The sequence below is a fragment of the Astatotilapia calliptera genome, chromosome 7, assembly GCF_900246225.1.
Source record: "Astatotilapia calliptera chromosome 7, fAstCal1.2, whole genome shotgun sequence".
Lineage (NCBI taxonomy): Eukaryota > Metazoa > Chordata > Actinopteri > Cichliformes > Cichlidae > Astatotilapia > Astatotilapia calliptera.
In genome coordinates, this window is record NC_039308.1 from 52,235,328 (window position 1) to 52,261,195 (window position 25,868).

The 25,868-nt window shown below is 40.3% G+C and overlaps 1 protein-coding gene across 3 annotated transcripts; it reads left to right on the forward strand.

Annotated features, from left to right (window-relative positions):
* Positions 1-661: 661 nt before the first annotated feature.
* On the forward strand, positions 662-25,868 carry LOC113026589 (zinc finger protein aebp2-like). Of its 3 annotated transcripts, XM_026175536.1 has the most exons (10): positions 662-1,336; positions 1,912-2,122; positions 3,306-3,413; positions 3,540-3,726; positions 4,700-4,714; positions 7,341-7,465; positions 14,945-15,012; positions 21,881-21,994; positions 23,297-23,326; positions 24,386-25,868. In XM_026175536.1, the coding sequence occupies exons 1-10, from the start codon at positions 780-782 to the stop codon at positions 24,390-24,392; spliced, it is 1,422 nt and encodes a 473-aa protein (XP_026031321.1). In that variant the 5' UTR covers positions 662-779; the 3' UTR covers positions 24,393-25,868. The 3 variants fall into 3 exon arrangements, with proteins under 3 accessions (XP_026031321.1, XP_026031323.1, XP_026031322.1); XM_026175538.1 differs by lacking the exon at positions 23,297-23,326; XM_026175537.1 differs by lacking the exon at positions 4,700-4,714 and having other exon boundaries at positions 663-1,336.

Consider the following 25,868-nt stretch of genomic DNA (forward strand, 5'->3'; position numbering starts at 1 on the left):
GGCCACTTTTGGGTGGCCATGTTGTAGAAATGCCCGTGCTTACCTTCCTGTTTGGCATTCTAGCAAAAAAAAAATTAAAGCTCTTTGGTGCATGATGGAAATGTTGTAAATCAAAGCCGTTTACATGTGAATGCCTGACTAATAAGAACTCAGTAAACAATGTACACGCAATTTGAGGCCAACAGATGCAAATATATATATATATATAATATATATTATATTAGGCTATCTCAAGGATTCAATGTGCAGTTAAACGTCTTCACACTGATAGAAGCGGGAGTCTCACTGGTGCAGCCCACTTAAGATCAAAGTGCATGTGCTGTATGTGCCCGATAGTGTAAAATGAGTTTGACATCCCTGGCCTAAAAACTATTATCTACACCATGTCTAAAAAGATGTAACGTTATGCTGACAAACTGTTAAATCGATATATTTGAGGAAGACCTGGAAACCCCAAAGGTATTCTCATATAAAATCATTTCTAGCGCGATAACTAGCTATCCAACTATGAGTACATTTATTTATTCATTCATTCATTCATTAAACTTAATATTTCAAAGCTACTTATAAGCTTTAATACTAATACTCCAGTTTTTATTAAAAAGGAAAACCATGTGCTTTCGGAAACACGAGGAAACTTTAAATACTACGTCATAGTTCGCCACCTCGTGCCGTCTCCGTCCAATCAGGGAGCGGACTGAATTTAGCCAGCCCTCCTTCTGCAGAGAAGCTTTTGACGGTGGCATGAGTAAATTTTAATACCGAAAGTATTCCCGGCTATGTCCGCCGCCGAAATGGCTTCTGCGGCTTCAGAAGAAGCACCCGCGCTAAGCGACGAGAAAGACGTACCGACGGTGGCCACAAACAACGGCAATGGCGAGGAGAAGGAAAATGGCCCTACCGAACCGGAAACGGAACAGCCAGACGGTAGCCTAGAGCCGAAAATGGAAGCGGTGGAGGCGGAGGTTTGCGAGGAGAAGCCCGCTGCAGATTCAGACAAGGCCGCGAGCGAGGTGGTGTCAGACGACGGTGTTTCTTTGGGCGACAAGGAGGTGACAAATGCTCCCGGAGAGCCAGAGCCAGTAACGGAACCACAGCAGAGCCCGGGAGACGGTCACAGCGAACCTACCGGCGATAGCACGATAAAAGATGCTAAGGAGGAGACGGGAGAGGATAGCCGGAGTTCGGGGACAGACAGCGAGAAAAGCAAAACTGTCAGCGAAGATGGAGATAAAGCCAGCGCTGGTGGTGGGGAGATGGGTGACAAGAGGCGGGCGAGTGTGGAGATATCATCCTCGGATGGTGAACCCTTGAGCCGTATGGACTCAGAGGACAGGTTGGTCGGCGGAATAACTCTTGTAGTGTAGGTGCTGTTGTAGTACCCACCCACCCAAGTAGTGACTGAACGAGTGCAGGATGGCAATCCAGTCTTTGTTTTTTAAAGTTGTCTGTTTTTAGTGTTAAAGTTTAAATCTCACATTTAAAGGTAAGCACAGAGGGCCTTTAACCTCCAGCAGCTGGATGGGAAAAACAACTTTTCAGTGGCTATTCAGATCAGTGTGAAGTGTGGGGATGTATCTAATAAAAGGTTGTTAATGCTGAACTAATCAAATTGTAGCCACTTGAAATTTTAAACCTTATTTGTTTTGCGAGAACACTGCTGACTGTGAGCCCTTTGATGGAAGCACAGCAAATTTGTAATACTATGCTAAGAAGCTATGTGTACCGCACTCATTAATAAGTTGATTTGGCATGAGTGTTTGTGGCATGCATGGAAAATCCCTTTCAGCCCGAAGGCTTTCAAGCATAGCAAGTATGTAATATCAGCACCTGTTCTTTATGGCTGTGCAAAGCCATCTTTGTTTTATAACTGTGACACTGAATTCCTCCTTGCCCTCTCCTCTTGCTCAGTATCAGCAGTACCTTGATGGAGATGGAGAGCCTAGTATCCAGCGGGCGCTCCACCCCTGCCATGATGAATGGACAGGGTAGTGCCAGCCGCTCTGGAAACAAGTCGATGGCTTACCAGTGTTGCTGGGACCTCTGTCCAGAGTGCTTCAACTCTAGTCCTGATCTGGCAGAGCACATCAGGGGGATTCATGTGGATGGGCAGAGAGGAGGGGTCAGTAGACTGAAAAGTTTTGTAGCCTAGTACACTAGTGCCCCTTTTTGCTCTAGCTCAACACTAACTGCGAAGAGAGCCAAATCACAGTAGAGCAATTTTCTGTAATTGGACGACTTTAATTTAAATTTATAGTTGGCCATTTTCACTTCATCGCTTCAACACCCTGGCAAATCTAAAATAAAGGTCATCTGAATCCTTCTTTTGTTAAAGTGAACTGCATAATTCATTTTCTTACTAATTTCTAGTGACATCCAGTATGCCACTGCACACTCATAAAGCACCTTATGTGCCTATAATCTGATTAAAGTGAATGTTAAACTGCTTTTTCACCAAACACTGGATCCTTTTTTTGTAAGCAAAGTAAATAAAATTTTTGTTGCCACTTTTGTAACAAAATTACTTTTTTTTTCTATATCCCATAAATCAATTAATGTAACGTTCATGCAGTTTCACAAGTCATACTGACATCTTCCATCTGTTGGCGGAATTTGAGAAAAGGTTATTGAAAGTTTTATATTTTGTAATTAGTTTTTACTTTTATTTCATTTTGACTTTAGCTTAGTGTCAGTTACCTTCCAGAGTGGATTTTCTTGTTTTAGTTTAGCTTTTACTGTTTGAAAATCTTTAGTTTTTATTAGTTTCGATGTTAGTTTTAGTCTTTGTAATTGTTTTTTATGTATGGAGGGCATATGTCAGAGGCAAGATTTAGGAAAACCAACAAAGGCGTTGCAATAGAAAAATCTAACTTATTTTAAAGCAGTTGACTCACACTGCAGACGTCAGGCAAGTTGTAATAGCCTTTTTTATCAAACTAACAAATACTAATGATATTTTCTCTATGTTTTCATATTACTTTTAGGTCATTTTCCAAGTTCCCAGTCGTGTGTTTGTTTTAATTTGAAAGTGTAGTTTTAAACCCCAGCCTTAAAAGGCTGATGTTATTTTTTGTCTCGTTGAACTAAAATGTTTCTTACATCTAATTTTCGTTTAGTTTTAGTTAACTATAATAACGTTGGTCTTTAGATAACAGGGAAAGTTAGGTTTAGATCATTTCACACATGATCTTAAAAAGGCCTTTCTTCAGGAGTCTTTATCCTCTGTTCAATATTCTGTTATGAACTATTTTTTCTCTCTGTAATCTCTTTTTATTTTGTCATGCTTGCCTGTCTGTGTTCCACAGGTTTTTGTGTGTCTGTGGAAGGGTTGCAAGGTGTATAACACGCCATCCACCAGTCAGAGCTGGCTCCAGAGACACATGCTGACCCACAGTGGGGATAAGCCCTTCAAGGTAAAACCATAAATAAACTAAGACTTAATGTCCCGCTCTTCTCTTCATTGTCTCATTATCCTTCATAGTATGGGTAATATCCTGACAGGGCCATATGTTTTTCTTGTTTCTGCTTCTCTGCTGCAGTGTGTAGTTGGTGGCTGCAATGCTAGTTTTGCTTCTCAAGGTGGACTGGCTCGTCACGTACCCAGTCACTTCAATCAGCAGAACTCCTCGAGAATGTCTGGTCAGGCCAAACTCAAGGAGGACTCCCCTTCTAAGGCCGGACTCAACAAAAGGAAGAAGCTCAGGAACAAACGCAGGTGCTCCTTACGTACGTACCTTACAGGCGCACGCACCGATCTTATTCCAAAATGCTTCTCATTGTGCTTTTCTCTCCTTTCTGTGTTGAAAAGGATTACAACCTGAGCACATTTTTGAGGTCGCGCTGTGCTTGTTTTGCTTCTAAACTCCCACATGTCTTTGTTGGAAAAGTGAGAGCTGGACCACACACACAAACACCAACACAAACAGGAACTGCTGCCAGCTAGACAGACACACTTTCCACATGGCAAAGTGCTGCATTTCAGTAGGAAGTGTTTCATGTAAAAGTGTAGTTTCTCAATGCTTGGACAGGTACAGATCACTACCTCGTTGCAGGGTTTGCCTTAAATGGCCTGTTTATGCATTATGCAGGTATTATTTTTAATTTCTACACCTCTGTTTGTCTTAATTCTCTAAACAAGAGGTAGTTTAACAACACATGTACAACATTTTCAGTTTTGTAACCTTGGATACAGATGTGATTTGTGCAGTAGTAAACCACCCATCCACCAAGAAATATTGAGTCTTTAAGAGTCTTTTGTCAGGAGTTTTGCATATTCCAGTCAATTTGTAAATTGTGTATGCTTGCCATTATTACCAACTATTAATATATAAAACATACTTTTCTTAAATGGCAACTAGATTGCAATAATATGGATTAAGAAAATCCAAATCTGAACTGAGACATTTGACCTGTATTCTAATGCAATCGAAGGTAATATTCTGCCGTTCACACTTTCTGCTGATAGTCACCTACGCATACGTTCGCTGGTCGTGAGTCATACGTGGCAGTGGTTTCTAAGCGTTTAAGGTTTAGCTGAGGGAAAAAAAATACAGTTACAAAATCCAAAGTTGTGTAATAGTTAATAATTGCCATATTTTCCTTGTTTGGTTGTCAAATCAAGTAAAGGTATGAAAATTTCCTTTCTCCTAAATGTATACTTCTGGTGATTTTTTTCATAATAATGTTTTTCCTTTCAAAGACTGCAGAGCGCTGTGTAAGTATTTTAGAAAACACGATGATGACAACTTCAGATGTTAAGAGGTCAGAGTTTTCTTTCTACTGAATTGTGTCACAGTTATTCAGAGAAACTAAAACAGTCATCTATTGTGTGAGTGCTGTAAAGTGTTCACACTGCATTTTCGCAGGAAATGCAAATTTTTCCAGTTTCATACAGCTCTCAATTGAAAGCTGTCATTTGTTTAACTTGTATGTACAGCTGGGCGATATGAGATTTTTTCATATCACGATATGTTTTTTTCATTTCAGGCGATAACGATATCTATCACGATATAAGCCAAATAACTATATTTGTAAGATTTAAATGTGCCGTTGCTCACAAGTAAAATGTGAAATAATCAGCAGCTTGTTTTTATTTAAATATTTATTTCCCATAATAAGTTCAACAGGGTAGATGTACTTAAGGAACATGAGACTTTTTCAGATAAATAAAGGCAAATATTGCAAACTACACAAAAGGCAGCCGCTAAAGCGTTTAAGTTTCAAAATAGAACAAATGAAACAGACTAAATTGTCAATTCCACTTAGAAACAAAATATTAATTCTAAAAATAAATCTTAGTTTGTTTTACAGAAGAACAGACAAAACTGACTAACTTTTGTCAATATCAAATAAACTGAGAACTAAAAGGAAATTCTCAATCTCTCCTTGTTGTATAGCTTAGCTTTTCAAACAGTTTTAACAGTTACTTTAGTCTGACAAAAGCCGAATGACGAATTAGCGCTTCCAGTCAGAGACTGAGGCTACGTCCACACGTACACGGGTATTTTTGAAAACGGAGATTTTCCGTTTTCGTTTTAAAAAATAATCCCGTCCACACATAAAGGCAGAAATGAAGAAAAACGCTGCTATGAACATGCCAAAGCAGCAGGTGGCGCTAGATTCCTAACCGTGCAGAAATGTTGGCCAATCAGAAGTCTAGAAGCCTCGGTGGGAAAAAGTAAACAAAGCTGGGGCATAGAAGCAGAACCGAGTCGTATGTGTGGAGGGACAGTAACTGTGTGTATATGTAAGCATTTAAACACTGCAGAGAGTAGAATTAACAGTATTGTAGAAATTCATTTCACCGAAACAATAACGTGGCGCACAGTGTGACGCATGCACCAGTTTATTGTATTTCCAGACTTGCTTTCGGCACAATTTACAGTGCACGCTACTCTGTTTTTTGTCAGACTTGAAATAGCCGAAATACCTTCACACTACGGAGCTTCTATGGCTCTTCCGTTTGACAATCTCTCCGGCGTTGGAACCATTATCTGTTTTCTCTTCGGTCACAAGCGGTTGATTTTTTTTTTTTTTTTTAATTAAACTTTATTTACAAACAACAGTTTAACATACAAGGCACCATCATTAATCCGATTATGTTACATCCTCGGTTGAGCATTATAGCAAAACAAACAAACAAACAAAATGAACAAAAAAACCCCCAAAAACAACAACAATAAGCACAAAGTTAAAAGAGTTAGCACAAAAATAAAGAACAGTCATTGAAGGATTCGAACCAAAGGCAAAAACTAACGTGCAAAAAAAGGGCAGTCGTGATTATAAAATAGGGAGTTTTTTGTTTTTTTTAACATAGGTTAAACTCTTTAAATAAAACAACAAGTTTATGGGCTTTCTTGTTATTCACAAGTTTCAGCGATTTAGCCCAGAGTCTAAAGTCATTCAGCCATCTGTTTATACATGGTTTAGCTTTAAAGTATCTGCATTTGTGAATAAAAATTTTTCCCATTAACAAAATCGTCCTAATCAACAGGTCAAAATCTGCATTCTCAGCAAGTATTCCAAATTTTATTACTGTCACCGTCAAATGTGGTAACTGAATTCTCCTGGACTGTAGCCAGCTCCACATGTCAGTCCAGAAGGAGTGCACTGATTCACAGTTGAAAAACAAGTGATCCAGACTTTCAATATCATTTTCACAAAATGTGCAGGCGTTCACATCTAAATTAAATTTCCGTCTTAAGAATTCATTGGTTGGATAAACCTCATTAATGATTTTAAAGTGAACCTCTTTTGCTTTAGGGGAAAGAGGAAGTGAAATATACTTTTTTCTTATCGCCTTAACCTCCATGGTCTCAAATTCTTTAAGGATATAATTTCTTTTAACCGCTCGGTTGATTTTTCTAGTCGGCACACTCATTTCCTCCATTACGCGCTGGCTCCATTACCCGCTGGCTGCTTCCCAAACAAACACACGTGCGGCTTGGCACTTGTGCTGTACGTAACAAGTCCCGCGACGTGACGCTGCGGCTGTGATTGGTTCGGCTCTGCGCTACTTAGTTTGGATTGGCTGACCTTTTTTTTTTTTATTTTTTTTATTTTTTTATTTTAAGAGGACAAGAGCGGCGAGGTCTATCGCGATAGCTTAATTTCTCTATCGAGTAAAAGTTATATCGCGATACATATCGTTATCGTTCTATCGCCCAGCTCTACTTGTATGGGAGCTGTTGTTACAAAAGATTAGTATTTTTCAGCTGTGAGATGATTGGGGGGCCCAAAATTGGACAAATGGTTTTATATAAACGTGTGTGTACATGTTTGGGACTTTGACTTTACTCCTGTTTTCTGCCTCCCCCCACCCCCCACCCCCCACCCTCCAGCGAGACCCCATGACTTCTTTGATGCCCAGACCATGGATGCCATTCGGCACAGAGCCATCTGCCTCAACCTCGCCACCCACATTGAAAGTGTGGGCAATGGCCACAGTGTTGTCTTTCACAGTACGGTATGTGCTTGACTGAATGTCTTGTAGTTTTTCTAGTGTCTTTTTTCCATTTTAATGGGTTTACACACAACGGGGGAGGGGGCGGTTCAGAGAGAGCAGGCTTTCTCCTTTTTTATGCTTTCCTCTTCTTCATGTCCAGCTTTAATTGGCCTCTTGCTGTGTTTGTTAAAGACTGGAAGAGTAGAGAGATTAAATCAAACACGCAGAAAGGGAAATGCATGTAAAATATTACGTTTGTTTTAAAGTTAGACCAGAAACAATTTTGGCTCCCTCTGGTCATATCTAAAACACTCTTTACTTATGTAAAATAAAAAAATAATTTACAGTTAAACTGATTTCCTCAAAATATCCTGATGTCTTAAAAATGTTAGTGCTAAGACTATTAACCACTAGGAATTCATTCACCAGATTGAAACACACTTTTTGGGCACACTGCAGGCCGCATTATTTGGAAAATAAAGCCATTAAAAATGGTTTAAAAATCACTAACAGCACAAAAATGGTAATGGAAAACAAAGGCAATAAGAATAGCTTTTTTGATTTCAGATGCAAATTTGTATGACTGACATTTGCTCATCAGCTATTTGTATGAGAATGAAAAAGCCTGGTGGCTGTCATGGTCATATGTGAGATGGTTTAGAGGTCCAGTTCACAGCTTTGAATTGGCAGAATTAAGGCCTTTGTCCATACGCCTGGCAGTCAAAGCAGAGACAGACTTCATTTTCAGACCTATCAGTATAACTCTCGGATGATACATTAAAAATAAAATAAAAGTCACTCAGTTGTTGTGAAGGGAGAAACGACACATGGAGAACAAACAGTAAATGTGCTTTTTCGCGTTTTTTAGCTGTGCGTTTGCACATAGTTTTGCTTTGGGGATTGACTTGCATTTGGCAGTTAGAGGTACTGCAGTTTTGGCCTTTCAGAGTTAATTTTTTGTGTCTTGGAAGTTGCTACTTTAGATCAGTGTTGGTCAAGTTACTTCCCCAAAAACATAATCCCGTTACTTTACTGATTACTTATTTTCAAAAGTATATATTACTTAGTTACTTTTTAAAAACACGATTTACAACCTGAATAGGTGATGAAGAAATAGATCTTTCAGCCCAATTCTACTTTTTCTGCATAATCTATCATACAAAATGTAATCAAATGGAAAAATGTCTTTTTAAATCTCGTTTTATTAGTTTTAATCTTTTAACTTTATGCATCAAGCAAAAATTTAATTATATGCAACATTCTCTGACTGGAAGAAATTTGTTTAACATTTAAACCTATTTTCTGCACATTCCAGCACATAAAATATTTTGTTTTTTTGTGTGTTTACACTCAGTCTTTCAAATAGATGCCAGTAAAACACAGCAGAAAATAAAGTCAAAGACTCAGCGGTCCTGTTGCTCTATTTTCACCTGTAAAGCAGGAGTGGCATAGGCGGAGGTTTACCCTGGTGCAGGTGTGCCGCGGTCAGTTGAAGAATCCGCGAGTTTCTCTGTGAGTTTCCCATTACGTCATTGCACACTCGGTGCTTGCTTGGAAGTTTAGGGGTTTTTTCGCTGTAAAAAGAAGTTTTCTTCCCACGCACGGTGGACGCTAATGTTTTTGTCACTTTTTATGGAATCAAACTCAAAGTAAGGTCAGTACTTCCATGCTTTAAACGCTGCACGCTCATACTCTCTCCCACAATCGATATATGATCCACTGTTGATCTGCACACAGCTGTTGTCACGAATATCGCACTCGCTTACGTCATTGTCATGAGACATTCTCGCAAAAAAATCACGGTCTTAGTAACGCAGCGTTCCTACGGGAAAGTAACGGTAATCTAATTACCGTTTTTGCAATAGTAATCCCTTACTTTACTTGTTACTTGACAAAAGTAATGGGATTACAGTAACGTGTTATAAGTTATACACCCTTACTAGTTGGTCTCCGGGTTCTCGCTACTTTTGTATGTTAAAAGTCTATTTCTTATATAATTGGAACAGGACTTGATTTCTCTTGGCTCAAAATAGGCCCTTTGTGAATGAGTGCAAATGTACAGCTGATCAATGTACAGTTAAGGCACTGAGTTGGTTACATAATTTTATAGAAATTTGAGCTTTTTGCTGCCATTTCTAATGATTTGATAAACCAAAAAATCTTTTACTCTATAATGCAGTAAATAAGAAAACAAGGTTGGAACGCTTGTGTGTCAGAGCACCAAGATCAAATAAGATAAAGAATATTTTCAGGAAACACAGCTGAACTTTCCCAAAGTCATTTATCCGAAAGAACACATAAGAAATTAATAACATTTTCAACGATGGTTTAGACCTTCATCATCATAATGAGCAATAAAATTTGAAGCTGACTTTGTCTTCAGCGTCATCTAAATCTTTTGTCTTCCCTTCAGGGACACCAATAAAGCTGCTCGTTTGTAAATTTATGGCACTGTAATGTTACTTTTTGTACATCCCACATTTTTATTTATATATATATATATTATATATATATATATATATATATATATATATATATATATATATATATATATATATAGAGCAGATTTTTTTTCCTCTTTGCACTTGAATTGAACCTGTAGCAACAGCCCAAGGCCTGATGTTGTTTTTCTCTAAATCGGGCTTCACAGGAAAGACAATTGGTGTGTTTTATGTGTGCAGCTTTCCCCATTTTGAGCCTTGTGCAGAATACATTATTAATGTGTGGTAAAGTGCCCTTTTCACCTTAAACTGGAGCCACATGTGAGCTCTCATAGGAAGAAAAATCTTTTTTTCTGACAAAAATTCCTTAGATAAATGGAGTTTCTGTTAAGAAAACTTAACTGTAGCTGCTATTCTAATGCATTTCCACAAGGGAGCACTCTGACTCCAGTTCAGATTGAGTGATGTGGTGTTCTTCAAAAAGATTGAGGGGGGAGGAGTAAGGATCATCTGCTGCCTAATCCTCTTTTGTTCACATGGTGTACATGAAACACACACAGTCCCACTCCTTTCTCGGCGCAGTCTCTCTTTACATTTGTAAAGCAGCAGTTTTCCTGCCAGTGTCAGTAATTCTGTTTACACTTGTTATCTCCAGGCAGAAATCTATTCTATTTTACCGGCCTGTACCACTCTAGCTATGAAATATTTCCATTTGACATTTTCCCAAAAAGATATAACAATTCTTAAAAGCGTTGTTGTAGAGCATCACCATTGGCTGATCAGAAACGGGAAACAAAATGTCTCCCCTTTGGCCTCTAAATAAAACCAGCCTTTCTGAAAAGGGTTTTAACCACCATGAAAAACACACAGGAGTAAAAGGGTCGTTTAAAAACAGAGCCCGGTTCTGTTAAAATGTTTGTTTCGGTATTAAAAAGGGTATTTTGTACAACACATTTGCAGTTGTCTCAGTGATGACAACAATGATTCATCCAGTGTAATTTTTTGTGATGTTAGTAAATGAGCACACAATAAATCACAAATATGTAAGCGGTACAGTTCAAAGGAAAAACAAACAAATCTGGCCAGTTAGGTGCACATTAGTGTGTACACCCCTAAACGAATACTTTCTTGATGTACCTTTTGATTACTGACAGGGGTGTTTACACTTTTTGTATTCACTGTACCTCTTTAATGCTTGCATGTCAGCTATAGCAACACCCAGCCCTTCATTATTTGTTAGATTTTTTTGTTTGTTTCTTTTTCTGTTTTTTTTTTTTTTAAAGTAAATAATTGATGCATAAAGTGGGTGCAGCTGAGGAGTATTTTTACAGGACTCCTGTTCAGCTCTTTTCTCCTTTGCATTGCCTCTATAAACCTCAACCGGTCAGCTGCAGCAGCCAAGAATTTAAAGACAGGGAGGGAAAATTTGAAGATAAAGCTTGGGAAGAGGTTAAGAGAGGTAACTATTTGGACACAGAGTCAGAAGGAGGAAGAACCAGTCAAGGGAGGGAGAGTAACAGACTTGGAGAGTGAGGACAGGGAACAGGGGTTAAGTGAAGGTTAGGGTCATGGAATCGGAAGGAGATCTTGCCAGTTGGGCATAGATTTTTTTTCTCTGTAATCCCTGAAGGATTGTGGTGACGGGCTGCGATGCTGAGTTAGACCCCTGGCCCCAGTGGTCCCTCCCAGGCCTGGGGTTATGGAGCAAAGCCGTGGGGGGTTCTGTGGAGCTTGGCCAATGGGTCTGCTGACCTGTTGGAGCAACTCAGTCATGTTTATGATGGGATATTTTTGCTATTGCACCAATCTGCGTCATCCACAGCTTGACCCCATGACACTAGACAGGCACCCAGTTTTAGCAGGCCTGTCCTCCCCCAGCTGGATTCCTGCAGTTTTCACTGCTTTGTTTTGGAGCCACATTAATATCTGCTGTTCACTCCCTAAGTCCTCCTGCTCTCTCTCCCTCCCATTCTTTTACTTCCCCCTCTCTTACCGTCCTCCCCTGGGTTTATAGAGGATTAAGATCTGTCCCTTAAAGCACAGACCATCATCATCAGACCACTCAGCTCACAAATCACTTCATGCTGCTTAAACACAAGCCCACTTCTTTACATACATGTTCATGGCCCTTTCAAGTGTAGGCTTGGCTTGTGATTATTAACCTGGTGCTACAAGGTGCCTGAGGGCATAAGTTAGCAGCTATGCATTTTTAAATAAAAAAGCAGTAAAGCAGCTGGTTAGTGCACTGAGTCTTACCCGCGGGGCTTAAGACACTCAAGTAGGGCTCACTCCAGCTAGCACAGGAGTTTGACTCTCGTATACAAGCCCTGCTGTTGTCTCTGAGAAACTGTTCCTCTCCATGTGAACTGACGAAGCTGGAGAGCTAGCAGATAAAGGAAGAGGGAGATAAGCAAGAACAAATGAGATACAGTGCTTATTTATGAGATGTGACTAATAGTCTGAAAGGAGTTTTTACATCTTCTGAGGACTAAGTTAGAAAGTTGGAAGAGGCACATCTGAGAGCATTTTAAGTAGAATCCAGTTAGCAAAGAGGTGCAAGTCTGTTTTGATTGTTTGTTTTTGCTTGAGTGAGATATAATATCGGTAGGGAAATGTACTGGGGCGGCACGGTGGTTAGCACTGTTGCCGCACAGCAAGAAGGTCCTGAGTTCAATTCCAACATCAGGCCGGGGTCTTTCTGTGTGGAGTTTGCATGTTCTCCCCGTGTTTGCGTGGGTTCCCTCCGGGTACTCCGGCTTCCTCCCACCGTCCAAAGACATGCAGCTTGTGGGGATAGGTTAATTGGATAACCCAAATTGTCACTAGGTGTGAATGTGCGAATGAAAGTGAGTGCGAATGGTTGTCTGTCCCTGTATGTTGGCCCTGCGACAGACTGGCGACCTGTCCAGGGTGTACCCCGCCTCTCGCCCTATGACAGCTGGGATAGGCTCCAGCGCCCCCCGCGACCCTGAAAAAGGATAAGCGGAAGCGAATGGATGGATGGGATGGATGGAAATGTACTGTATCACTTTCTCCTATAATATATAAACAGGTGCTCCAGACTTTTTCCTCTAATTTGAATTGTCAGAAACTGCTAACTACGTGGGGTCATTGGGGTGGCTGGAGCCTATCCCAGCTGTCACATTCTGAACCGGTCAGCAGTCCAACAGAGACAAAACGCAGAGCGACAGATAACCACATGCTCTCACAGCCACACCTGCGGTTAATTTTAGATCGGGACTTAACCTTTCATGCAAGTTTTTGGGAGGAGAGACCCCCGCTGGTACAGGGAAGACTAGCAAACTCCAAAACCAGTGCTTTGTGAATAATAATGAATATTTGAAAGTGACTTAAACTGGCAGTTATCTCACGGCTGTTTGCAGCTGTGACATTTGCAGACTTCCTGATTTATATCACTGTATGTCACATTTCAGTGTATCACACTGTATCACTGTGATACCATTTAGAACTGCCTGTTATCACGGGCAGTGTATCGAGATACGATCAGATGGTAAGTAACTCTTTTAATTCCCCAAGCTATTAATCAATCACCCTGTTTTAGGTGCTTTGATATCCCTCCTTGTGTTTGTCAAGACTTGTGTGTCTGCACACTGTATTGCAGACAAAGGGAACATGGTTGATCTGCCAACTTGGCTGCTGTTTGCAAAGCGTCTAGCAGACAAATGTTAAGGCACAAGTCCAGAAACAACAAAATTAATCTCACCTAACCTAGCCTAAATAGTCCTCGTTTCATTTTTTTTGTTTTGCTTATTTTAAAGTTAATCAGTTTATTACAGGTCATGTTTGTGTCCTCCTTGCTTTCCTCAAAACATCACAAAGGTGGAGGAAGATGAAAATACATAATTTGTCAGATTATCCATCAATTAGCTGTATCTGTTTATCATTGAGGTTAGTGGGATCTCAGATAAATAAAACAGATTGAAGCTACTTAAAACACAAAAATCATGCGTTTTGTGAAATGCAGGAGCCGTTGTAAGAGGAGGAGAGCGAGTCTTGCCTCTGTCTCTGTGTCTTGTCTCAGTGGAGCCTGCTCCTTCCTGTCCTCAAACCAGTTTCCATCAATGCCAGAGCTAGTCCCTGGAGTCACAAAAATAATCTCAAAAATTCATGTGCGTAAGAGAAGTTCTTCACATGTGAGCTCATTCACAATCCTAAAAACAGACGCCCTCAAAAAAAAGGCAATTGACGCAAGAGGTTATATCTGTGGCTATTTTTGCCTCTCCTGGTTATTTTTCTTGCTTTTCTTTTCCCTACTGACAATATTTGTGAATTCCACACCAGTTTTACTATAAACCAACACAGCATGAAAGATGAAATGCTATGCATGAAAAGGGCTAGATAGGCAGGAAGTCTTGTATAGTCTCAACTGTATTTTCAAAGAAGAAAAGCCTTGAAGTTTGTAGCTGCAGTGGCTGTGCAAAAGGTTTGTATTGAAACCAGAAACCAAAGCAAAATTGAACACAGGTTTGTGATGCAAACATTCCTCTGTAGGAGTTGGTCTCCGCTAAACGCATTCCTGCCTAACGTGTTGAAGCTTTCGGTTGCGACATAACCCGCAACAGGAGCAGTGACTTTGTGACGATGGAAATGTCTCATGTGCTTTATCTTCTGTCTGAATTAGTTTCTTGGTCTTGCAGTGTGTTGCGGGGCATAGAGCACCCTGAAAATAGAAATCTCACTGAGCTCTCACATGCATTATTAAGACCGGCTGATGATTACACTAACAAGCAAAATGAGCACTGAATCACTTGGTAGGATGTTTGAAGCATGTAACCGTATTATTCATTAGAGAGGTGAGGCCAGAAATAAGACGCATCTTTGAAGCCTTTTCTCCACAGATGCGAGAGAATGCTGCAATACAGACTAAACCCGATACTTCTGTGCTCATGTAAAGCAGCAAAAGGGGCTTGAAATGTAAAGGTTAACAGCCATTTGGGTTAAATTATATTCCTGTGTAAATACTTTGTTCTGAATCTTCCTTGCTGAAGCCAGCTTAATATTTTGTTTTGTTTTGTTCCTCCCATGATTGTCTGTGTAGGTGCTAGCCAAAAGGAAAGAGGGGTCTGGCAAGGTCAAGGTTCTTCTGCATTGGACACCTGAGGACATGTGAGTAAAACTTTTCCTACATGTTATTATAGATCTGCATGAGCATTTGCCTTATATTAAATAATATACAGGGTGTAAGCTTTCGATTTCATAGTGCTTTAGTTCCTTAGCTGTTCACTGGCAATGATCGAAACACATACCGTTAGAAAGGAGGGATTTGTGAATTTCATGTGGTTGCCAGTATGTAGTATAACGACTGCAGTGTCTCCAGGGATGGGTTTGACTATCGTATGGATATATGCCACGAGTCTGGAGGGAGACACATTTTGTAAGCTTTATATTTAGATATGTATTTTAAAATTTACTGCAGGCTTCTATGTCCATTACTTTCAAAAATATATCCTTTTGAAATGGGATGCTTGTTTTTGATAGACTGTGTATAAGCCAAAAAATAAGTGCCAGCATGTTTTAAAGATGTTTTGGCAGGCCTCCTCTGACTTCTAAATTGTGAGACTATTCATGCTTCAGGGGCGTCTGTATGAACCATCTTGGGTTTTGAACTGAAACTGAACCTGACACTTACATGTCTGCCTTGTAAACGGGACAGTCTTTAAGTTGTTGTAGTAACCTTGTCGTGCAAATACTTCTGGGTCTGACTACGAGATGAACTTATTCACTAGTTTAACCCCACTGAGAAGGAGAAGACGTGCACTCTGACATTTGTTAATAATTAATGTGGAATGTTAAAAAGTAATATACTTTATTTCTATAGGACCTTGCAAAACTCAAGTTACAAGGTGCTTGGGGGTAATGGTCTGCACTGATATAGTCCCATTTATCCTTGTTTCTCATTCGCACACTTGCACACTAATGGTGGCAGCGCAGCCATGCTCACCTACCATCTGATTTGGTGTCTTGTCCAAGGGCAGGTTTGCAGCATACTTTACCACCTCAGCCATGGCCACACAATAATAATAATTTATACTAATATTTGTAAGCCATAATATGTAAATGTAACCAGTGTACAACAAGGCAGCTCAACACCTCTTGTACAAACCTCCACATCTGTAACAATCCAAAGACTGAACCACTTGTACAAAATTTACCTCTTTGAGCTGTAGCCGTTTGTACGAGTATGTGTCATCCAGCTGCACATGCAGCGATCTGGGCTTCCTTCATGTCGGGGCTTGTTATAAATCTTCCTTACTTGGCTGAATGAATGGATAAACTTGTACTAAGCCCACTGAGACTTGGACCGTTCTGCACAGTCATCACCCGTTTAAATGCCTTTTGCCAGCTTAGCCTTCCTGGGCTCAGTCCACTGGAGGTGAACATTGGAAGCAAAAAGAGAGAGAGCTTCACAGAACTCTGTGATTGTCAGTAGGGCTTTTGCTCACGGGTAGATCCAACCAAACTCCCAACTCTCCCACACTCCTATTAAAGGTTTTGACTGAAAGGCATCTGAAAATGATCAGAATGCCGACTGAGAAAGAGAACAAGGATGACTAGAGATAAGCGGGAAAGAACTAGAGAAACAGAGAAGGAAGGGGAGCGAGAACAAGGTCAGTGGTGGCAAAGAAATAGTTTGAAAACAAAGGGACCTGGCAAAGACGGGAGTACTGGCACAAGTTTGCAAATTCAGCTGTCTGCTAAAAGCTTCCAGTGAACAGACTGTAGAAAAATCTTTATTCTCTGATGTTTCTGCAGTCCATCCTCCTCTTCTTTCCTTTTCCCATCTCCGATCCACCTCTACAGCCTTCTGCTTTCCATGCATGTGGGAGTTTAATCTAATGTGGGGAGAAATAATAAGGGAGTGGGGAAAGGAAGAGAGAGATGAAGTTTGGTGATTAGGAAACATTTCTCAAATTAATTCCAAACAGAGAGACAAAGATTGAGATTGATGCTGAGACCCCAAAGACAGATGCAGGCAGAATAGATGAGGAAAAGAATAGGAGGGAGAGAGATGGGAGGAAAGTGAGAAATAGGAGTGGGAGCAAAATGGCTGTGGGAGTGAGAAATGTGAGGAAGAGGCAGAATGAAATCAGAGGGAATGAATGATAGGGAGGGGATTTAACAGAAAGATGGAAGGCAAGAATGAGACGCCTTGGTTCATGCAGAAGAAGGCAGTGGTAGTACTGAGTCATACATTTGCCTTGGGCCAGAGGAGTGCTTGGGTCATTAATATGGATAATTATCCCATTACGGAGGGGGGTTACAGTAATGTCTTAAGCCGTGTGGTTGTGAGGGTGGCTTGAGTACCTCTAAACAGATGAAAGTTGACCAGGGGACCGAACTAAGTTTGCTTGTACAACATTTGCGAGGCTGTCTTTTCTATTAAGTTTAGAGGTGACTATTTTGCCACCTCTTGTTGGATAAAGTTCTTTAGTCTGTCAGGCTTTCTTCTTACAGAGGCACATTTTTTAGTTTACATTGATTTTCGGGGCACATTTACCGGTTTGTAAAACAATAAATCTATGATTTCAGACAAGAAGCTTTTCATCCATAGCCAAGAACCTGTGCCAGGTCTCATTAACTAGCAAGAGAAGTAAGAAAAGAACACTTGATCTCATTCGGCCTCGTTCACTAATACATGCATAGAAATGTTCTTACCCTGCACAAGAAATGAAAGCTCATGAAAAACTACCCTTGGATTTATTAGACTTGCACACTGACCACTGTAGTCTTACCGCCACACATATGTTTGTGAGTTCAGAATAATTTTAAGTCAGTCTGGCCTTATTTCTCTTTTTAAGAAAGCATATTTACCTTGAGGAGAAGTGGAGAAAGTGGTGAGGATGTTGTAAGAACGAAGTATGCTTTCTCCCAGCTAAAAACTGGAAGAGAAGACAAGTTGGAAGTCAGAAAAGGCGCAAAGTGTTTCCATGGGAGTGACAATGAGGTCAAAACAAAGTGAACTGACGGAGGTGCCTGATATCTTTTCCACTGACAGGCTCATTGTGGGTCTCGGGGGGAGTTTTGACACTAAGGTAATACGAAATACAGACTAATAGACCAAAAGAAAAAGAAACCTGGTAGAGAGAAAAGAGCAGCAGATCAGCCCGAAATGAGAAACACTCAACAATGAGTGAAAAACATGTTATCAGATCTGTGGGATAGTGCAAGGAATTAGACTGTAAGTGATGACATCACTTATAGGATGAAAAAAGTCACAGCACACACTGCCTAGTTTGTGAGGAACTGTAAATGATGATAAAGCAGACAAAGTGTCGAAAGTCACTCCATCATCATTTGTCCTACACACATCTGAGGCGGCTCTAAATGTGTAATTTGGTAGAATACCCTAAGGATAAGGAAGAATGTAAGCATATAGGCTGCAATGTGCATGTGTGCACATATGTTTCTCAGCCACTGAGTCAATGATTAGCTGTGTGAATGTGGGAAGTCATGTTTATTAATGCTCAAGCTAACCATTCACTGTGTGACTGACACTCATTAACTCCATTTGGATTAATGAGTAACTGATTAACATGAGCCATTATGAACTGAGATTTACCAGCAGTTCACTGAGGAGGAAAAGGGGGATGGGAGGGCTGGGAGAGAGAGCGAGAGAACCATAATTGGAGTCTAATCTTTGATGGATGGGTGAGTGGATTCCCCTGCACGCTGTTGATTGCTTTTGAATAACTAACACTAGAATACACAGTCACTGACAATGAACACCTCCAGCCACCGAATCTGTCCTGCACATAGTTATGAAAAAACTAGACGGAGCTTATATTTCCCAACATGGATTTATCTCTTAAATGTTTATGTTTTTTTCCCCAAATTCAATTTTTTTTTATTGCTTTGTTTACTTTTAGGCAGCTGCCATACAAGCTAGTGGAGATCTAACAAAAAAGCAACAGTTTCCAAAAGAAGCACCTTTAATATTTATTCTAGTCACTTAAGCAGAAGCAGTTTTATAAAAAGGAAAAAAAAAAAGGGGGGGGGGGGGGTATTCACTGTGTAGAAAAGAAAAAAAGTGTAAAATTAGATTTTCTTTTTTTTCCCCTGCTCTGTTTTCAGTCTGCCCCGGGGAACTTTGTCACAAGTTTGCAAGAGTAAGCATGCAGAATTGTCTCTAAATGTACTAAAGATCAATGTAGCTTTGATCTATGATGTCTGACTACATTTTGAAAGCGCACTGGGGGTATTGTCTGGTGGGTCTCTGACCAGTTACTTCTGCACCATAAATTTTGACACGAGGCAAAAGAATTAATGCATAAACCTGCATCACTGCTATTTCTAAGTTTGCTTGTGAAACTCGAGCTGCTAATTTGATCTGATAGGAAGAAAAAGACCGTGTCAAGAACATCCACTTCCTTCCACGCATTCTGTCTGTAGTAGACATGTATGTAAGCCCCCCCCCTCTCCTCTCAAAAAAAAGAGAATAAATTTATTTTTATTTTAGGAAAAATTAGTGTGAATGTCCATTTGATGTAACCTATGCTCTATTTACTATGAATGGGTTTTTCCTGGCTGAGAGTAGAGTAGGTGTGACTTGACTCCTTGGCAGTAAGCATAATAGAGTGAAGGAGGAGGTTATTCTTTGAGCATTTATCATGTTGATTACATTTTTTTTTTTTTAATTGTTAAACTGATTTTGGTTAGCACTGTTGCTATTTTTACCAACTAGGTCTTGGGTTTGAATCTGTGGTGTAAACCTGACTAAGCAAGGAGTAACGTGATCTCTGGGAAGACAAAACGCATCTAAAATCTCAGAATTTCAGAAGTTTGAATTCGTTTTTAAGAATATATAAAAGTATATTGTATTTTAAATAGAACCGTTCCTAAAGTATTGTGGTGTAAAATCGTAATAGGAAGTTGGGGTGCCGATGGGGTGTAGCCTCTCTTTAGGCTGCAGTGAGTTTTATAGTCAATGAACCGGCTTTCTGAGCCTCCTGTTCTTTGTAGTTTATCAGGACACTTCATATAAAGCCATTTAATATTTTACCAATCTGATTATACTCTTTAGTGGTTTATGATAAACCTTTTGCTTCTGTCACCACTGGGAGCTTCAAGGCCTGGAGCCAGCCATCAATTCAGGGTTGAAGACGAGCTTCACTCTGGCAGGCGTTCCCCAGTAGCTTTCTCAACAGAGGGCCTCCCGCACAATATACATTTCTGGCTCATAAAGACGCGAGGCAAATAACCTTCCCAATTCTCCTCCTGAAAATAAAACAAATCCATTTGTCTTTATTTGGTTTATGTGACTGAATGGGGTTTTTCGATCTTTTAGGGCTTTGAAAATGTGCACGTGTGTTTGTGAATGATATGAGCACTTTGGGAGTGTTTGTGTGTGTGTATTTTCGACACGTGCAACATGCTGCCCCCACTCCCCCCAGTGCAGCCTTCTTATGCATTTCCCAGACACAAGGATATAATAAGTCATCAGTACCACAGCGCACTTACTGTGAGATGTTTACATGTGTAAGTACGAGCACACACACACACACACACACATACACACACACACACACACACACACACACACACACACACAGGTGTTTACTGCATTTTTAACACTCCGCAGGTCCACCTCTGTCATTTGAGGTTTGCTTTGGAGAACGACACTAACTCAAGAGTAATCCAAACTGTAAAGCTGCTTTGAAGGGGGCTGTTTCTTGTCGTATCTCTGCCTCTTCTCAGCTTCCTCTTTCTTCTCTCCCCACCATTAAAGGGGATAGAGGGACTTTGTGCACTGCAGAATCAAAAAGGAAAACAACTTAGCATCACACTTCTTTACTTTTTTCAAACTTAAAAAACAACAACAACCAAACAGACAGCATATGCCCTTATCATTTGCATGAGCAAGCTATGTTTTTGCATGATTTAGGGTATTTTGTAGTCCTTTGCAACCACACACTTGAGCAAAGGCATATATATACATTATGCAGCTAGCAGCACCTTCCAGGCACTTAAACATACCATAAAAGGGTTTTTGCAACTACTGAAGTGAATCATTTTACTTTAATGTCTGCCATCCCTGCCTCCACTGCCACTTCATTTTGCTTTCCCTCCTTCCATACTTTCCTGTCCTTCATTTGTCAGTTTTGCATTATATTTTCTCTCTTTAGTTCTTCACCTCTACCTTCAACTCTGCAACATCTGAAGCGATACCTGCACACCATAATGCTGAATGGGCTGACTAGGCATGTGAATGACTGATTTGGCTTGGTGACTGCATGCTTGCCTAGCAGCCGTGTGTGTGTGTGTGTGTGTGTGTGTGTGTGTGTGTGTGTGTGTGTGTGTGTGTGTGTGTGTGTGTGTGTGTGTGTGTGTGTGTGTGTGTGTGTGTGTGTGTGTGTCTGTCTCTGGGGGCTCCTGTGATGACGCACATAGTGACGGGGGAACGCTGGGGGTGGAGACGGGGAGGTGGGGGCTGTAGGAAGGAGGGGAAGCGCAGCAGACTTGCTAAGCTCTTTGTTTCTTTCTTTTGCACCTCAACTTGCCACGCCATTACTCGGCACACTCCCATACTGTGGGTGCAGTAAGGTGCTACTGCTCAGTTCAGCATTTAATATAACACACTCTCTAATTGAATTTTAAGGGGGAATATAATCAGTCTGTTGTCATTGTACTTCTAAGCCAGTTTTTCCATTTTGTAGTAAAATTTGCAAAAGAAATCACTGACACATACGATCTGATCATGCAAATGAGAGGAAGGTACACTTTTTCCACCCTTTGTGTGTGCTAGTCTGGTCACTTGTGCACGTATGTCTGTTTCTGTGGTTTGGTTCCTTATAGAAACATACCTAGTCTTCAGAGATAGGTGTTAACGTGTTCATTTGACTCACTGAGGCTACATCTTTCCCACCCTGCTCCGTTCGACCCTACTCCCACTCCGTCCTCGGTATCCTCATCTTCGTCTTGTAACCTTGAAATCTGACCACATGTCCTCTTTCTGCATGTGTGTGCTGTCTCGCAGACTGCCTGACGTGTGGGTGAATGAAACAGAGCGATCTCAGCTGAAGACTAAAGTGGTGCACTTATCCCAGTTGCCACAGGACACAGCCATGCTATTAGATCCCAACATCTATCGGTGAGTGTGTGACAATGCCAGTGACCTTTTTGTTTGCATGCATGCATGTCTGAATGCACAATGGCACAGTGCTGCAGATCGGTGTTTTACTGCAGTCAAATACATGGGTAAATATTACCTAATTAAAATGACACTTGTGTGTTTAAGGTTTTTGCCTGCACAGCTATGTGTATGTGAGAATTTCTGCAAGTAGGTCTGTCAGGTTGTTTGTGTCCATGTGCTTTACCATTCTTCCAGCAGGTGGCACCAACTCATGATTTTAGCAGATTGGATTCAACAACCTGATACAGAGAAAACACGTTTTGTGTTCCTTGTAAGGCGAAAAACATTATCTGTTGTGCAGGCTGGTCAGAGAGGTCAGCTTTTGGTTAAAGTACAGATGCATTTTTCTGTTACTTGCATATATGCAGATTGCATTTTACTGAGCAACTGATAAATTCATAAAATGAATAATAAGTTGTTAGTGTTGCTCTCCACATGACCCTGTTTTTTTTTTTTTTTATTTCTTTTGATTTTTAAAAAAAATGGAACTTGTCACAATACAGTTTTAATACAGGAAAAAGTAATTTCCTGCTGTTGTGCAAATGCAACTCAGTGGACCACGTTTTCTGTCTTCAAGTGCACCACACACCACTAAACATTAGCTATGATATTATTTGAATCCTGCACAGCTCTTCTAGACTTGCACTCGTCACTGACATGAGAAAACAAGGGTAACTTTATGGCACCCCATAAAAGTCTGAAAATGAATCCTGAAAGAGGAACAATGTGCCTAAAATAACAAAGTGGTCATCTTACCAGAGATATATGGCACACAAGTGTGCTAATCAGCACACAGGCTGGCTGATTTTAATTAGAGGTGAAGGCTCAGTAACTGCAGAGGCTGCTGCTGGACTCTGGTTTCATAGTTGAATATAACCGTCAGCACCTAGCCAATTTATGTCAAGGTTGTCCTCGTGCATGAAATCCCAAAACAAATGTTGTAGCTGCTGCTTATGGCAGCAGATATTATTTGTTTGGACTCCTGTTCATGTATATGAGATGGAATAAAAGACCGTCATAGTGGCAGTGCTTCCGTGATGAAATGTATCCGCCTGAAATCAGCTCAAGCACACGAAGATTCTCTTGAAAAAGTGTCTTGATGCATGCTAAATCGTCCAGGTAAGGATACCCCACAGAGTTGAGTCTGTTCATCTGGACGTAGTGTTTTCTATCTACAACGTTTCTCCCACTAAAAACGCTACGTGCAGATGAACAGACTCAACTCTGTGGGATGTCCTAAAAATGTTTCTTTCTTTTCAGAGCACTTCCTCAAAAGCGTCTGAAGCGCAGGTAAGCTGAACATGTTCAACATCGAGGTGTTTTGTGAAGTATAAATAAAATCATTTTAAAAAATGGATTTTAGACACTCTCTACTATATACAAAGGCATGTATGTTGGTTCAAAGCCAACTAGTAGTCATGTTAATCAATTACAGCAGGTACACAAGTAACTTGAATAGGCTATTAATGTGAACCTGAGCTACAAACGAACAGTACAGGACTTAAAGGAGCAACTGGATAACAATATATTTTATGTAGTTTACTTACTACAGCATCATTAATATACACACACACACACACACACACACACACACACACACACACACACACACACACACACTGTTTATACGAATTATTTTAGTGAAGTATTTAAAGTGGGAGCTTTGTGGAAGTTTGCAGCAGCAACAATGTTTTCAGTGACGTGCAAAAAGTCTCAAGACACGCTTAAAACATATATGCGTGAATCATTAAAGTCACATCAGACTCTTGTGTGAAGATGAGTGCATGGTTTTTGAAGTTCACCGTGGTGTTGGTGCGTGTATGCAGATAAGACAGAACTGCTGCCTCATTCTTGCTCGCCACCTCGGCTGTTAAATACACATATGCAGTTGAAATGTCTTTTTTCTTCCCGCTGTGACGTAGATCAAATGATGCACTGACGATAATGTTCGTGCGTCTGCAGTGTTGCTACCCGTGGCTGTGACTTCCCTGTAGTGAAATATCATTACAGAGGATTACTTATCGCCCACAGCTCGGCAGTTCCTGTGTAGCATGAAGCCAGTTAACTGAGAAACAGGCCATTTTGAAGCCACAGCCTTTGGCAATTGTTAGCCTCATTCAAACATTAGCTCTTATTTGGACTTTGTTTATTATTCCATTAATTGACCGCAGTAGTGAAGTACATCCAAAAAAGGAAAAAAAAAATGCACTAAAAGCTCTTAATGTAAAGAAGTCAGCTCAGTGTCTGAACACCGAGGATAGATCCAGTTTTTTTCTTACTGAAATCTCTTTGCTGGCAGATTAAAAACTCGAGTCTCCATCTCTGTTTCTCTCCTGTCTTTGTGCTCAGCCTGTAAGGGGTCATCTTTGGACTTGATGCTTAAGTTGAAGTTCCTGTATGGGACGCTCTTCATCCGTCTCTGCTGAATGGGGGGAGTGACATGGCGATAAAAGGAAACAGGCTTTTCTGCAGTTCTCCTTTTCCCTCTCCAGCTTTGTATATAAAATGATTGTTGTAGCCAAGTGTGATGTCAAATGGGACTGAAAATTTTTAAAACCTTTGTGTTTAACAGAAAATGAAATGAATGTTGTTGTTTTTTTTTTAAACAAGAACCAAACATATTAACTCCAAGTAGTGTAAAAAAAACTGCAACAAAAAACCTGTTTTGTGCAAGCTTGTCAGATAACACAGCATCATTTTATAGCTGTTTTGTGTAAAATATTTATCCAGATTTGTAACTTATTTTTATACCTTGAAAATACTGGTGTACTGTGGATTTCTGTGAAGGTTTTGAATAGAACCGTATTTACTGTGATAATATATGTAAGCTGTCACCTGTAGGGATACTTGGAGATTTTCTAGTTGTAATTACGTTGTACGTCTTAACAAATTATCCTATTTATAGTTACTGAATGCAGTACTGTTAACTATGTGTGCGACGGTGAAGAGTGAGGCTGTGCCGGTCGTCAGACAGTTCAAATGGTGTCTGGAGCAATAGGGACACTACAGTGTAGCTCTTAATCTCACCCAATCTGTAGACAGCGTGCCAGAAAATAAAAGGCAGGCATGTAAAATGTTTAAATTGCAGCAACTAACGCGGCCTCCTCTTCCACAAGTAACACGAACTGTATGTATCATAGTTGTTAAATGTTCATTGATTAACATTACCGCTATTTAAGCACTCAAGAAATATTGGTAAGTGTTTTCTACGTAATGTTTGAAATTAACTATTGTGTTTGTAATAAAATTGGGGAAATGATGTTAATGAATTGAACTTGTATCTGTAATGATCCAAATGGCTACATTGGCAATGGCGCAATCCACTGTTGCGTGGCTGTAGTGGAGTGTAAGTTCTTTAAGGGTGTGCTGGAGGGATTGGCTTTACTTGGCATCCATTAGCAGAACAGCTTTGGGAGCATGCTGTGGAGAAGCTAATGACTGGGCTGGCAGAGCAGGGCCACTGCCAGCCTCAAATGTTGGTGAACATGCCTGCAGAGAAAACAGAGTTCAGGGAGAGGTCTGCTACAGTGTGGCTGTCCTGCTCGTCAATATTTCATGCACTGGTCACACATACAAAATTCTTTTGGACTCCAGTGCCTGAAACAGTGTGGCTGAAGGTTTGCTTTTGTGAGCGTTTCTAATATCTGCAATGGTCTGTTGAAGCTTATAGAAATGTTTATGGCAAATGATAATAATGTAATGTTCTAATAATGTAGGCAACTCTGTGTCAGCATGAAATCTTCATAGTCCCACTGCTGGACCAGTTTACATTTTTGGTACTAATATGTGAACCTTTTGATACGGAAATAAATAAATGTTTGTTTTGTTTCTT

Bases quoted from the DNA above. Each gene is read 5' to 3' on its own strand.
- LOC113026589 (XM_026175536.1), top strand. From the start codon at position 780: ATGTCCGCCGCCGAAATGGCTTCTGCGGCTTCAGAAGAAGCACCCGCG. The intron at 2,123-3,305 runs GTCAGTAGACTG...TGTGTTCCACAG, and splicing joins TGGATGGGCAGAGAGGAGGG to GTTTTTGTGTGTCTGTGGAA. The intron at 7,466-14,944 runs GTATGTGCTTGA...TTGTCTGTGTAG, and splicing joins GTGTTGTCTTTCACAGTACG to GTGCTAGCCAAAAGGAAAGA.